Source organism: Oncorhynchus keta, chromosome 13 (genome assembly GCF_023373465.1).
Source record: "Oncorhynchus keta strain PuntledgeMale-10-30-2019 chromosome 13, Oket_V2, whole genome shotgun sequence".
NCBI lineage: Eukaryota > Metazoa > Chordata > Actinopteri > Salmoniformes > Salmonidae > Oncorhynchus > Oncorhynchus keta.
Window position 1 is genome coordinate 1354800 of NC_068433.1, and position 13379 is coordinate 1368178.

Here is a 13379-nt window from a genome sequence, read left to right on the forward strand (position 1 = left end):
CCTGTAACCCCACTATAGACAGACAAACACTGTCCTGTAGGAGGGGTTAACAAATAGAGGTCACCAGCAGCAGACCACCCTGGTAACCCACTATGTTAACCAGTCCCCTATAGCAGACAGCCACCATCTGTAGGGAGGGGTTAAATAGAGGTCAACACACAGTCCCCTATAGACAGACAGCCACTGTGTAACATCCTGTAGGGAGGGGTTAAATAGCAGACCACCCTGTACAAGACAGCTATACGGTAACATCCTGTAGGGAGGGGTTAAATAGACAACACACAGTCCCCTATAGACAGACCCACTGTGTTAACCAGCAGCAGACCATACGGTAACATCCTGTATCCCACTGTGTTAACCAGCAGCAGACCACCCTGTATCCCACTATGTTAACCAGCAGCAGACCACCCTGTAACCACTCCTGTAGCAGCAGACCACCCTGTATCCCACTGTGTTAACCAGCAGCAGACCACCCTGTACCCCACTATGTTAACCAGCAGCAGACCACCCTGTACCCCACTGTGTTAACCAGCAGCAAACCACCCTGTATCCCACTGTGTTAACCAGCAGCAGACCACCCTGTATCCCACTATGTTAACCAGCAGCAGACCACCCTGTATCCCACTGTGTTAACCAGCAGCAGACCACCCTGTATCCCACTATGTTAACCAGCAGCAGACCACCCTGTACCCCACTGCTGTCTTTAACCTCAACTCTGTCCTGATAACATGACTAAACTCTGTCCTGATAACATGACTAAACTCTGTCCTGATAACATGACTAAACTCTGTCCTGATAACATGACTAAACTCTGTCCTGATAACATGACTAAACTCTGTCCTGATAACATCACTAAACTCTGTCCTGATAACATGACTAAACTCTGTCCTGATAACATGACTAAACTCTGTCCTGATAACATGACTAAACTCTGTCCTGATAACATCACTAAACTCTGTCCTGATAACATGACTAAACTCTGTCCTGATAACATGACTAAACTCTGTCCTGATAACATGACTAAACTCTGTCCTGATAACATAAACTCTGTCCTGATAACATGACTAAACTCTGTCCTGATAACAAAGTCTGTCCTGATAACATGACTAAACTCTGTCCTGATAACGTCACTAAACTCTGTCCTGATAACATGACTAAACTCTGTCCTGATAACATCACTAAACTCTGTCCTGATAACATCACTAAACTCTGTCCTGATAACATGACTAAACTCTGTCCTGATAACATGACTAAACTCTGTCCTGATAACATGACTAAACTCTGTCCTGATAACATGACTAAACTCTGTCCTGATAACATGACTAAACTCTGTCCTGATAACATGACTAAACTCTGTCCTGATAACATGACTAAACTATGTCCTGATAACATCACTAAACTCTGTCCTGATAACATAAACTCTGTCCCGATAACTTCACTAAACTCTGTCCTGATAACATAAACTCTGATAAACTCTTGTCCTCGCTAACTCAATCGGCAAAACTAAAGATAGACAGTCAGGAATCATAGAACATTTCAAAAAACGATGGACAGAGGACTATTTTGGGACCTCGATTTGACAGCCCCCCGTGCTTAATGTCCGTGTGTGTGTGTGTGTGTTCTTACCTGAGGTCTAATCCCTGGTTCTGCCAGATATTCTCCATTATTTTAATTATCTGCAGAGTCAACATGTCCTGGCGTAGATCTACACGCACAGAAACACAGATCGGAGGATGTTTTAGGGAGTCAAACACAGAGGATGTTTTAGGGAGTCAAACACAGAGGATGTTTTAGGGAGAGTCAAACACAGAGGATGTTTTAGGGAGAGTCAAACACAGAGGATGTTTTAGGGAGTCAAACACAGATCAGAGGATGTTTTAGGGAGAGTCAAACACAGAGGATGTTTTAGGGAGTCGAACACAGATCAGAGGATGTTTTAGGGAGTCAAACACAGAGGATGTTTTAGGGAGTCAAACACAGAGGATGTTTTAGGGAGTCAAACACAGAGGATGTTTTAGGGAGTCAAACACAGATCAGAGGACGTTTTAGGGAGTCAAACACAGAGGATGTTTTAGGGAGTCAAACACAGATCAGAGGATGTTTTAGGGAGTCAAACACAGATGATGTTTTAGGGAGTCAAACACAGAGGATGTTTTAGGGAGAGTCAAACACAGAGGATGTTTTAGGGAGAGTCAAACACAGATCAGAGGATGTTTTAGGGAGTCAAACACAGATCAGAGGATGTTTTAGGGAGAGTCAAACACAGAGGATGTTTTAGGGAGTCAAACACAGAGGATGTTTTAGGGAGTCAAACACAGAGGATGTTTTAGGGAGTCAAACACAGATCAGAGGATGTTTTAGGGAGTCAAACACATATGATGTTTTAGGGAGTCAAACACAGATGATGTTTTATGGAGTCAAACACAGGATGTTTTAGGGAGTCAAACACAGAGGATGTTTTAGGGAGAGTCAAACACAGATCAGAGGATGTTTTAGGGAGTCAAACACAGATCAGAGGATGTTTTAGGGAGTCAAACACAGATCAGAGGATGTTTTAGGGAGAGTCAAACACAGAGGATGTTTTAGGGAGTCAAACACAGAGGATGTTTTAGGGAGTCAAACACAGAGGATGTTTTAGGGAGAGTCAAACACAGAAGATGTTTTAGGGAGAGTCAAACACAGATCAGAGGATGTTTTAGGGAGTCAAACACAGAGGATGTTTTAGGGAGAGTCAAACACAGAGGATGATTTAGGGAGTCAAACACAGAGGATGTTTTAGGGAGTCAAACACAGAGGATGTTTTAGGGAGAGTCAAACACAGATCAAACACAGAGGATGTTTTAGGGAGTCAAACACAGATCAGAGGATGTTTTAGGAGTCAAACACAGATCAGACATGTTTTAGGGAGAGTCAAACACAGAGGATGTTTTAGGGAGTCAAACACAGAGGATGTTTTAGGGAGTCAAACACAGAGGATGTTTTAACATGAGTCAAACACAGAAGTGTTTTAGGGAGACAAACACAGATCAGAGGATGTTTAGGGAGTCAAACACAGAGGATGTTTTAGGAGAGTCAAACACAGAGGATGATTTAGGAGTCAAACACAGAGGATGTTTTAGGAGTCAAACACAGAGGATGTTTTAGGGAGTCAAACACAGAGGATGTTTTAGGGAGAGTCAAACACAGAAGATGTTTTAGGGAGAGTCAAACACAGATCAGAGGATGTTTTAGGGAGTCAAACACAGAGGATGTTTTAGGGAGAGTCAAACACAGAGGATGATTTAGGGAGTCAAACACAGAGGATGTTTTAGGGAGAGTCAAACACAGATCAGACATGTTTTAGGGTAAACACAGAGGATGTTTTAGGGAGTCAAACACAGAGGATGTTTTAGGGAGTCAAACACAGACAGAGGATGTTTTAGGGAGTCAAACACAGAGGATGTTTTAGGGAGAGTCAAACACAGAGGATGATTTAGGAGTCAAACACAGGGATGTTTTAGGGAGTCAAACACAGAGGATGTTTTAGGGAGTCAAACACAGAGGATGTTTTAGGGAGAGTCAAACACAGATCAGAGGATGTTTTAGGGAGTCAAACACAGAGGATGTCTTAGGGAGAGTCAAACACAGAGGATGATAAAAACTCTGTCCCGATAACATGACCTCTGTAGGAGTCAAACACAGAGGATGTTTTAGGAGTCAAACACAGAGGATGTTTTAGGGAGAGTCAAACACAGAGGATGATTTAGGGAGTCAAACACAGAGGATGTTTTAGGGAGTCAAACACAGAGGATGTTTTAGGGAGTCAAACACAGAGGATGTTTTAGGGAGAGTCAAACACAGAGGATGTTTTAGGGAGTCAAACACAGAGGATGTTTTAGGGAGAGTCAAACACAGATCAGAGGATGTTTTAGGGAGAGTCAAACACAGAGGATGTTTTAGGGAGTCAAACACAGAGGATGTTTTAGGGAGTCAAACACAGAGGATGTTTTAGGGAGAGTCAAACACAGAGGATGTTTTAGGGAGAGTCAAACACAGAGGATGTTTTAGGGAGTCAAACACAGAGGATGTTTTAGGGAGAGTCAAACACAGAGGATGTTTTAGGGAGTCAAACACAGAGGATGTTTTAGGGAGTCAAACACAGAGGATGTTTTAGGGAGTCAAACACAGAGGATGTTTTAGGGAGTCAAACACAGAGGATGTTTTAGGGAGTCAAACACAGAGGATGTTTTAGGGAGTCAAACACAGAGGATGTTTTAGGGAGAGTCAAACACAGAGGATGTTTTAGGGAGTCAAACACAGAGGATGTTTTAGGGAGTCAAACACAGAGGATGTTTTAGGGAGAGTCAAACACAGAGGATGTTTTAGGGAGTCAAACACAGAGGATGTTTTAGGGAGTCAAACACAGAGGATGTTTTAGGGAGTCAAACACAGAGGATGTTTTAGGGAGAGTCAAACACAGAGGATGTTTTAGGGAGTCAAACACAGAGGATGTTTTAGGGAGAGTCAAACACAGATCAGAGGATGTTTTAGGGAGTCAAACACAGATGATGTTTTAGGGAGAGTCAAACACAGATCAGAGGATGTTTTAGGGAGTCAAACACAGATGATGTTTTAGGGAGTCAAACACAGAGGATGTTTTAGGGAGAGTCAAACACAGAGGATGTTTTAGGGAGAGTCAAACACAGATCAGAGGATGTTTTAGGGAGTCAAACACAGATCAGAGGATGTTTTAGGGAGAGTCAAACACAGAGGATGTTTTAGGGAGTCAAACACAGAGGATGTTTTAGGGAGAGTCAAACACAGAGGATGTTTTAGGGAGTCAAACACAGAGGATGTTTTAGGGAGTCAAACACAGAGGATGTTTTAGGGAGAGTCAAACACAGATCAGAGGATGTTTTAGGGAGTCAAACACAGAGGATGTTTTAGGGAGTCAAACACAGAGGATGTTTTAGGGAGAGTCAAACACAGAGGATGTTTTAGGGAGTCAAACACAGAGGATGTTTTAGGGAGTCAAACACAGAGGATGTTTTAGGGAGTCAAACACAGAGGATGTTTTAGGGAGTCAAACACAGAGGATGTTTTAGGGAGTCAAACACAGATCAGAGGATGTTTTAGGGAGAGTCAAACACAGAGGATGTTTTAGGGAGTCAAACACAGAGGATGTTTTAGGGAGTCAAACACAGAGGATGTTTTAGGGAGTCAAACACAGAGGATGTTTTAGGGAGTCAAACACAGAGGATGTTTTAGGGAGTCAAACACAGAGGATGTTTTAGGGAGAGTCAAACACAGATCAGAGGATGTTTTAGGGAGTCAAACACAGATGATGTTTTAGGGAGTCAAACACAGAGGATGTTTTAGGGAGAGTCAAACACAGATCAGAGGATGTTTTAGGGAGTCAAACACAGAGGATGTTTTAGGGAGTCAAACACAGAGGATGATTTAGGGAGTCAAACACAGATCAGAGGATGTTTTAGGGAGAGTCAAACACAGAGGATGTTTTAGGGAGTCAAACACAGATCAGAGGATGTTTTAGGGAGTCAAACACAGAGGATGTTTTAGGGAGTCAAACACAGATCAGAGGATGTTTTAGGGAGTCAAACACATATGATGTTTTAGGGAGTCAAACACAGATGATGTTTTATGGAGTCAAACACAGGATGTTTTAGGGAGTCAAACACAGAGGATGTTTTAGGGAGAGTCAAACACAGATCAGAGGATGTTTTAGGGAGTCAAACACAGATCAGAGGATGTTTTAGGGAGTCAAACACAGATCAGAGGATGTTTTAGGGAGTCAAACACAGAGGATGTTTTAGGGAGAGTCAAACACAGAGGATGATTTAGGGAGTCAAACACAGAGGATGTTTTAGGGAGTCAAACACAGAGGATGTTTTAGGGAGTCAAACACAGAGGATGTTTTAGGGAGAGTCAAACACAGAAGATGTTTTAGGGAGAGTCAAACACAGATCAGAGGATGTTTTAGGGAGTCAAACACAGAGGATGTTTTAGGGAGAGTCAAACACAGAGGATGATTTAGGGAGTCAAACACAGAGGATGTTTTAGGGAGAGTCAAACACAGATCAGAGGATGTTTTAGGGAGTCAAACACAGAGGATGTTTTAGGGAGTCAAACACAGAAGATGTTTTAGGGAGAGTCAAACACAGATCAGAGGATGTTTTAGGGAGTCAAACACAGAGGATGTTTTAGGGAGAGTCAAACACAGAGGATGATTTAGGGAGTCAAACACACAGGATGTTTTAGGGAGTCAAACACAGAGGATGTTTTAGGGAGTCAAACACAGAGGATGTTTTAGGGAGAGTCAAACACAGATCAGAGGATGTTTTAGGGAGTCAAACACAGAGGATGTCTTAGGGAGAGTCAAACACAGAGGATGATTTAGGGAGTCAAACACAGAGGATGTTTTAGGGAGTCAAACACAGAGGATGTTTTAGGGAGAGTCAAACACAGAGGATGATTTAGGGAGTCAAACACAGAGGATGTTTTAGGGAGTCAAACACAGAGGATGTTTTAGGGAGTCAAACACAGAGGATGTTTTAGGGAGAGTCAAACACAGAGGATGTTTTAGGGAGTCAAACACAGAGGATGTTTTAGGGAGAGTCAAACACAGATCAGAGGATGTTTTAGGGAGAGTCAAACACAGAGGATGTTTTAGGGAGTCAAACACAGAGGATGTTTTAGGGAGTCAAACACAGAGGATGTTTTAGGGAGAGTCAAACACAGAGGATGTTTTAGGGAGAGTCAAACACAGAGGATGTTTTAGGGAGTCAAACACAGAGGATGTTTTAGGGAGAGTCAAACACAGAGGATGTTTTAGGGAGTCAAACACAGAGGATGTTTTAGGGAGTCAAACACAGAGGATGTTTTAGGGAGTCAAACACAGAGGATGTTTTAGGGAGAGTCAAACACAGAGGATGTTTTAGGGAGTCAAACACAAAGGATGTTTTAGGGAGTCAAACACAGAGGATGTTCTAGGGAGAGTCAAACACAGAGGATGTTTTAGGGAGAGTCAAACACAGAGGATGTTTTAGGGAGTCAAACACAGAGGATGTTTTAGGGAGAGTCAAACACAGAGGATGTTTAGGGAGTCAAACACAGAGGATGTTTTAGGGAGTCAAACACAGAGGATGTTTTAGGGAGTCAAACACAGAGGATGTTTTAGGGAGAGTCAAACACAGAGGATGTTTTAGGGAGTCAAACACAGAGGATGTTTTAGGGAGAGTCAAACACAGATCAGAGGATGTTTTAGGGAGTCAAACACAGATGATGTTTTAGGGAGAGTCAAACACAGATCAGAGGATGTTTTAGGGAGTCAAACACAGATGATGTTTTAGGGAGTCAAACACAGAGGATGTTTTAGGGAGAGTCAAACACAGAGGATGTTTTAGGGAGAGTCAAACACAGATCAGAGGATGTTTTAGGGAGTCAAACACAGATCAGAGGATGTTTTAGGGAGAGTCAAACACAGAGGATGTTTTAGGGAGTCAAACACAGAGGATGTTTTAGGGAGAGTCAAACACAGAGGATGTTTTAGGGAGTCAAACACAGAGGATGTTTTAGGGAGTCAAACACAGAGGATGTTTTAGGGAGAGTCAAACACAGATCAGAGGATGTTTTAGGGAGTCAAACACAGAGGATGTTTTAGGGAGTCAAACACAGAGGATGTTTTAGGGAGAGTCAAACACAGAGGATGTTTTAGGGATGTTTTAGGGAGTCAAACAAGACACAGAGGATGTTTTAGGGAGTCAAACACAGAGGATGTTTTAGTTTTTAGGGAGTCAAACACAGATCAGAGGATGTTTTAGGGAGTCAAACACAGAGGATGTTTTAGGGAGTCAAACACAGAGGATGTTTTAGGGAGTCAAACACAGAGGATGTTTTAGGGAGTCAAACACAGAGGATGTTTTAGGGAGTCAAACACAGAGGATGTTTTAGGGAGTCAAACACAGAGGATGTTTTAGGGTGAGTCAAACACAGATCAGAGGATGTTTTAGGGAGTCAAACACAGATGATGTTTTAGGGAGTCAAACACAGAGGATGTTTTAGGGAGAGTCAAACACAGATCAGAGGATGTTTTAGGGAGTCAAACACAGAGGATGTTTTAGGGAGTCAAACACAGAGGATGATTTAGGGAGTCAAACACAGATCAGAGGATGTTTTAGGGAGAGTCAAACACAGAGGATGTTTTAGGGAGTCAAACACAGATCAGAGGATGTTTTAGGGAGTCAAACACAGAGGATGTTTTAGGGAGAGTCAAACACAGAGGATGATTTAGGGAGTCAAACACAGAGGATGTTTTAGGGAGTCAAACACAGAGGATGTTTTAGGGAGTCAAACACAGAGGATGTTTTAGGGAGAGTCAAACACAGAGGATGTTTTAGGGAGTCAAACACAGAGGATGTTTTAGGGAGAGTCAAACACAGATCAGAGGATGTTTTAGGGAGAGTCAAACACAGAGGATGTTTTGGGGAGTCAAACACAGAGGATGTTTTAGGGAGTCAAACACAGAGGATGTTTTAGGGAGTCAAACACAGAGGATGTTTTAGGGAGTCAAACACAGAGGATGTTTTAGGGAGTCAAACACAGAGGATGTTTTAGGGAGTCAAACACAGAGGATGTTTTAGGGAGAGTCAAACACAGAGGATGATTTAGGGAGTCAAACACAGAGGATGTTTTAGGGAGTCAAACACAAAGGATGTTTTAGGGAGTCAAACACAGAGGATGTTCTAGGGAGAGTCAAACACAGAGGATGTTTTAGGGAGAGTCAAACACAGATCAGAGGATGTTTTAGGGAGTCAAACACAGAGGATGTTTTAGGGAGTCAAACACAGAGGATGTTTTAGGGAGTCAAACACAGAGGATGTTTTAGGGAGTCAAACACAGAGGATGTTTTAGGGAGAGTCAAACACAGAGGATGATTTAGGGAGTCAAACACAGAGGATGTTTTAGGGAGTCAAACACAAGGATGTTTTAGGGAGAGTCAAACACAGAGGATGTTTTAGGGAGAGTCAAACACAGAGGATGTTTTAGGGAGAGTCAAACACAGATCAGAGGATGTTTTAGGGAGTCAAACACAGAGGATGTTTTAGGGAGTCAAACACAGAGGATGTTTTAGGGAGAGTCAAACACAGAGGATGTTTTAGGGAGTCAAACACAGAGGATGTTTTAGGGAGTCAAACACAGAGGATGTTTTAGGGAGTCAAACACAGAGGATGTTTTAGGGAGAGTCAAACACAGAGGATGTTTTAGGGAGTCAAACACAGAGGATGTTTTAGGGAGAGTCAAACACAGATCAGAGGATGTTTTAGGGAGTCAAACACAGATGATGTTTTAGGGAGAGTCAAACACAGATCAGAGGATGTTTTAGGGAGTCAAACACAGATGATGTTTTAGGGAGTCAAACACAGAGGATGTTTTAGGGAGAGTCAAACACAGAGGATGTTTTAGGGAGAGTCAAACACAGAGGATGTTTTAGGGAGAGTCAAACACAGATCAGAGGATGTTTTAGGGAGTCAAACACAGATCAGAGGATGTTTTAGGGAGAGTCAAACACAGAGGATGTTTTAGGGAGTCAAACACAGAGGATGTTTTAGGGAGAGTCAAACACAGAGGTTGTTTTAGGGAGTCAAACACAGAGGATGTTTTAGGGAGTCAAACACAGAGGATGTTTTAGGGAGAGTCAAACACAGATCAGAGGATGTTTTAGGGAGTCAAACACAGAGGATGTTTTAGGGAGTCAAACACAGAGGATGTTTTAGGGAGTCAAACACAGAGGATGTTTTAGGGAGTCAAACACAGAGGATGTTTTAGGGAGTCAAACACAGAGGATGTTTTAGGGAGTCAAACACAGATCAGAGGATGTTTTAGGGAGAGTCAAACACAGAGGATGTTTTAGGGAGTCAAACACAGAGGATGTTTTAGGGAGTCAAACACAGAGGATGTTTTAGGGAGTCAAACACAGAGGATGTTTTAGGGAGTCAAACACAGAGGATGTTTTAGGGAGAGTCAAACACAGATCAGAGGATGTTTTAGGGAGTCAAACACAGATGATGTTTTAGGGAGTCAAACACAGAGGATGTTTTAGGGAGAGTCAAACACAGATCAGAGGATGTTTTAGGGAGTCAAACACAGAGGATGTTTTAGGGAGTCAAACACAGAGGATGATTTAGGGAGTCAAACACAGATCAGAGGATGTTTTAGGGAGAGTCAAACACAGAGGATGTTTTAGGGAGTCAAACACAGATCAGAGAATGTTTTAGGGAGTCAAACACAGAGGATGTTTTAGGGAGTCAAACACAGAGGATGTTTTAGGGAGTCAAACACAGATCAGAGGATGTTTTAGGGAGTCAAACACAGAGGATGTTTTAGGGAGTCAAACACAGAGGATGTTTTAGGGAGTCAAACACAGAGGATGTTTTAGGGAGTCAAACACAGAGGTTGTTTTAGGGAGTCAAACACAGAGGATGTTTTAGGGAGAGAATGAACACTCCATGCACACACAAAACACACGCACGCACGCACACACACGCACACACACGCACACAAACACGCACACACTAACACACACACACACACGCACACACACACACACAAACAATAACATACACAGCCTACACCCCTCCCTCCCCCTCACCATCTCCGTTCTTGAAGATGACCTCGTTGTTAGTAAACAGTAGTTCACTCATGATGTCGGGGTTATCCCAGTTCAGCCACAGAGGACGCTTCGCTGAAGACATGATCCTACACTCCTCTAACCTGGGGGAGGGAGAGAACACAGTTCAGCTACAGGGGACGCTTCGCTGAAGACATGATCATGACCTCTAACCTCCGCTGGTCATACGGCTCCCTGGGCCAACAGGTAGAGCGCTCGCTCCAGCAGTATTTTGATCCCTTGACCTGGATCCCAAATGGTCCCTTGACCTGGATCCCAAATGGTCCTTTAACCTGGATCCCAAATGGCCCTTGACCTGGATCCCAAATGGTCCTTTAACCTGGATCCCAAATGGTCCTTTAACCTGGATCCCAAATGGTCCCTTGACCTGGATCCCAAATGGTCCCTTGACCTGGATCCCAAATGGTCCCTTTAACCTGGATCCCAAATGGTCCCTTGACCTGGATCCCAAATGGTCCCTTAACCTGGATCCCAAATGGCCCTTGACCTGGATCCCAAATGGCCCTTGACCTGGATCCCAAATGGTCCCTTGACCTGGATCCCAAATGGTCCCTTGACCTGGATCCCAAATGGCCCTTGACCTGGATCCCAAATGGCCCTTGACCTGGATCCCAAATGGCCCTTTAACCTGGATCCCAAATGGTCCCTTGACCTGGATCCCAAATGGTCCCCTTGACCTGGATCCCAAATGGCCCTTGACCTGGATCCCAAATGGTCCCTTTAACCTGGATCCCAAATGGTCCCTTGACCTGGATCCCAAATGGTCCCTTAACCTGGATCCCAAATGGCCCTTTAACCTGGATCCCAAATGGTCCCTTGACCTGGATCCCAAATGGCCGCCTGGGCCCGAGCTGGGACGCCCAGCCCAAAATTGCCGCCGCTGCACCAAAGCTGGAGAGCCAGGGCCTCCCCGGGGCTAAGAGACCTTGAGGTCGCAGAAGGGATGGCTGTCTTCATGGGGTGAGAACCGGGCATGTGAAGGACCCAGCACCCTCTAAATAGTCTGTTAACTAATATCTGCACACAGGTAACATAACCTGACTCTCCGCCTTGTTTCTCTAGTTGTCGAAAACCAGGTTTCTGAAATTGCACCTGTCTGGCAGACCTGGAACCGAAGGCCCCAACACCCACAGACCCTCAGGGGTCGGCCACAGGGGGAAACCAGTGGTACCTGTCGTAGTCTGTTAGAGCAGGTCAGCTGTTAGTGTGGGCCGACAACCCCTCCTCTACAGATCTCAGTGTGGGCTGACAACCCCTCCTCTACAGATCTCAATGTGGGCTGACAACCCCTCCTCTACAGATCTCAGTGTGGGCTGACAACCCCTCCTCTACAGATCTCAGTGTGGGCTGACAACCCCTCCTCTACAGATCTCAATGTGGGCTGACAACCCCTCCTCTACAGATCTCAGTGTGGGCTGACAACCCCTCCTCTACAGATCTCAGTGTGGGCTGACAACCCCTCCTCTACAGATCTCAATGTGGGCTGACAACCCCTCCTCTACAGATCTCAGTGTGGGCTGACAACCCCTCCTCTACAGATCTCAATGTGGGCTGACAACCCCTCCTCTACAGATCTCAATGTGGGCTGACAACCCCTCCTCTACAGATCTCAGTGTGGGCTGACAACCCCTCCTCTACAGATCTCAGTGTGGGCTGACAACCCCTCCTCTACAGATCTCAGTGTGGGCTGACAACCCCTCCTCTACAGATCTCAATGTGGGCTGACAACCCCTCCTCTACAGATCTCAGTGTGGGCTGACAACCCCTCCTCTACAGATCTCAGTGTGGGCTGACAACCCCTCCTCTACAGATCTCAGTGTGGGCTGACAACCCCTCCTCTACAGATCTCAGTGTGGGCTGACAACCCCTCCTCTACAGATCTCAGTGTGGGCTGACAACCCCTCCTCTACAGATCTCAGTGTGGGCTGACAACCCCTCCTCTACAGATCTCAATGTGGGCTGACAACCCCTCCTCTACAGATCTCAATGTGGGCTGACAACCCCTCCTCTACAGATCTCAATGTGGGCTGACAACCCCTCCTCTACAGATCTCAATGTGGGCTGACAACCCCTCCTCTACAGATCTCAATGTGGGCTGACAACCCCTCCTCTACAGATCTCAATGTGGGCTGACAACCCCTCCTCTACAGATCTCAATATGGGCTGACAACCCCTCCTCTACAGATCTCAATGTTCTCCACCCTAACCCTGTCTACCTCTCCACCCTAACCCTGTCTACCTCTCCACCCTAACCCTGTCTACCTCTCCACCCTAACCCTGTCTACCTCTCCACCCTAACCCTCTCTACTTCTCCACCCTAACCCTGTCTACTTCTCCACCCTAACCCTGTCTACTTCTCCACCCTAACCCTCTCTACTTCTCCACCCTAACCCTGTCTACTTCTCCACCCTAACCCTGTCTACTTCTCCACCCTAACCCTGTCTACTTCTCCACCCTAACCCTGTCTACTTCTCCACCCTAACCCTGTCTACCTCTCCACCCTAACCCTGTCTACCTCTCCACCCTAACCCTCTCTACTTCTCCACCCTAACCCTGTCTACTTCTCCACCCTAACCCTGTCTACTTCTCCACCCTAACCCTGTCTACCTCTCCACCCTAACCCTGTCTACCTCTCCACCCTAACCCTGTCTACCTCTCCACCCTAACCCTGTCTACCTCTCCACCCTAACCC

General features: G+C 44.9%; 1 protein-coding gene across 1 annotated transcript in view; it reads right to left on the reverse strand.

The window, feature by feature from the left end:
- zgc:158659 (uncharacterized protein LOC791141 homolog) overlaps positions 1–13379 on the reverse strand; it is an 87611-nt gene that overhangs the window by 12740 nt on the left and 61492 nt on the right. Inside the window, exons 19-20 of the mRNA XM_052460711.1 lie at positions 10649–10770; positions 1627–1705 (exon numbers count right to left, since the gene is read on the reverse strand). Of these exons, the coding sequence (XP_052316671.1) occupies positions 1627–1705; positions 10649–10770 (201 nt within the window). The remainder of the gene's footprint in view (positions 1–1626; positions 1706–10648; positions 10771–13379) is intronic.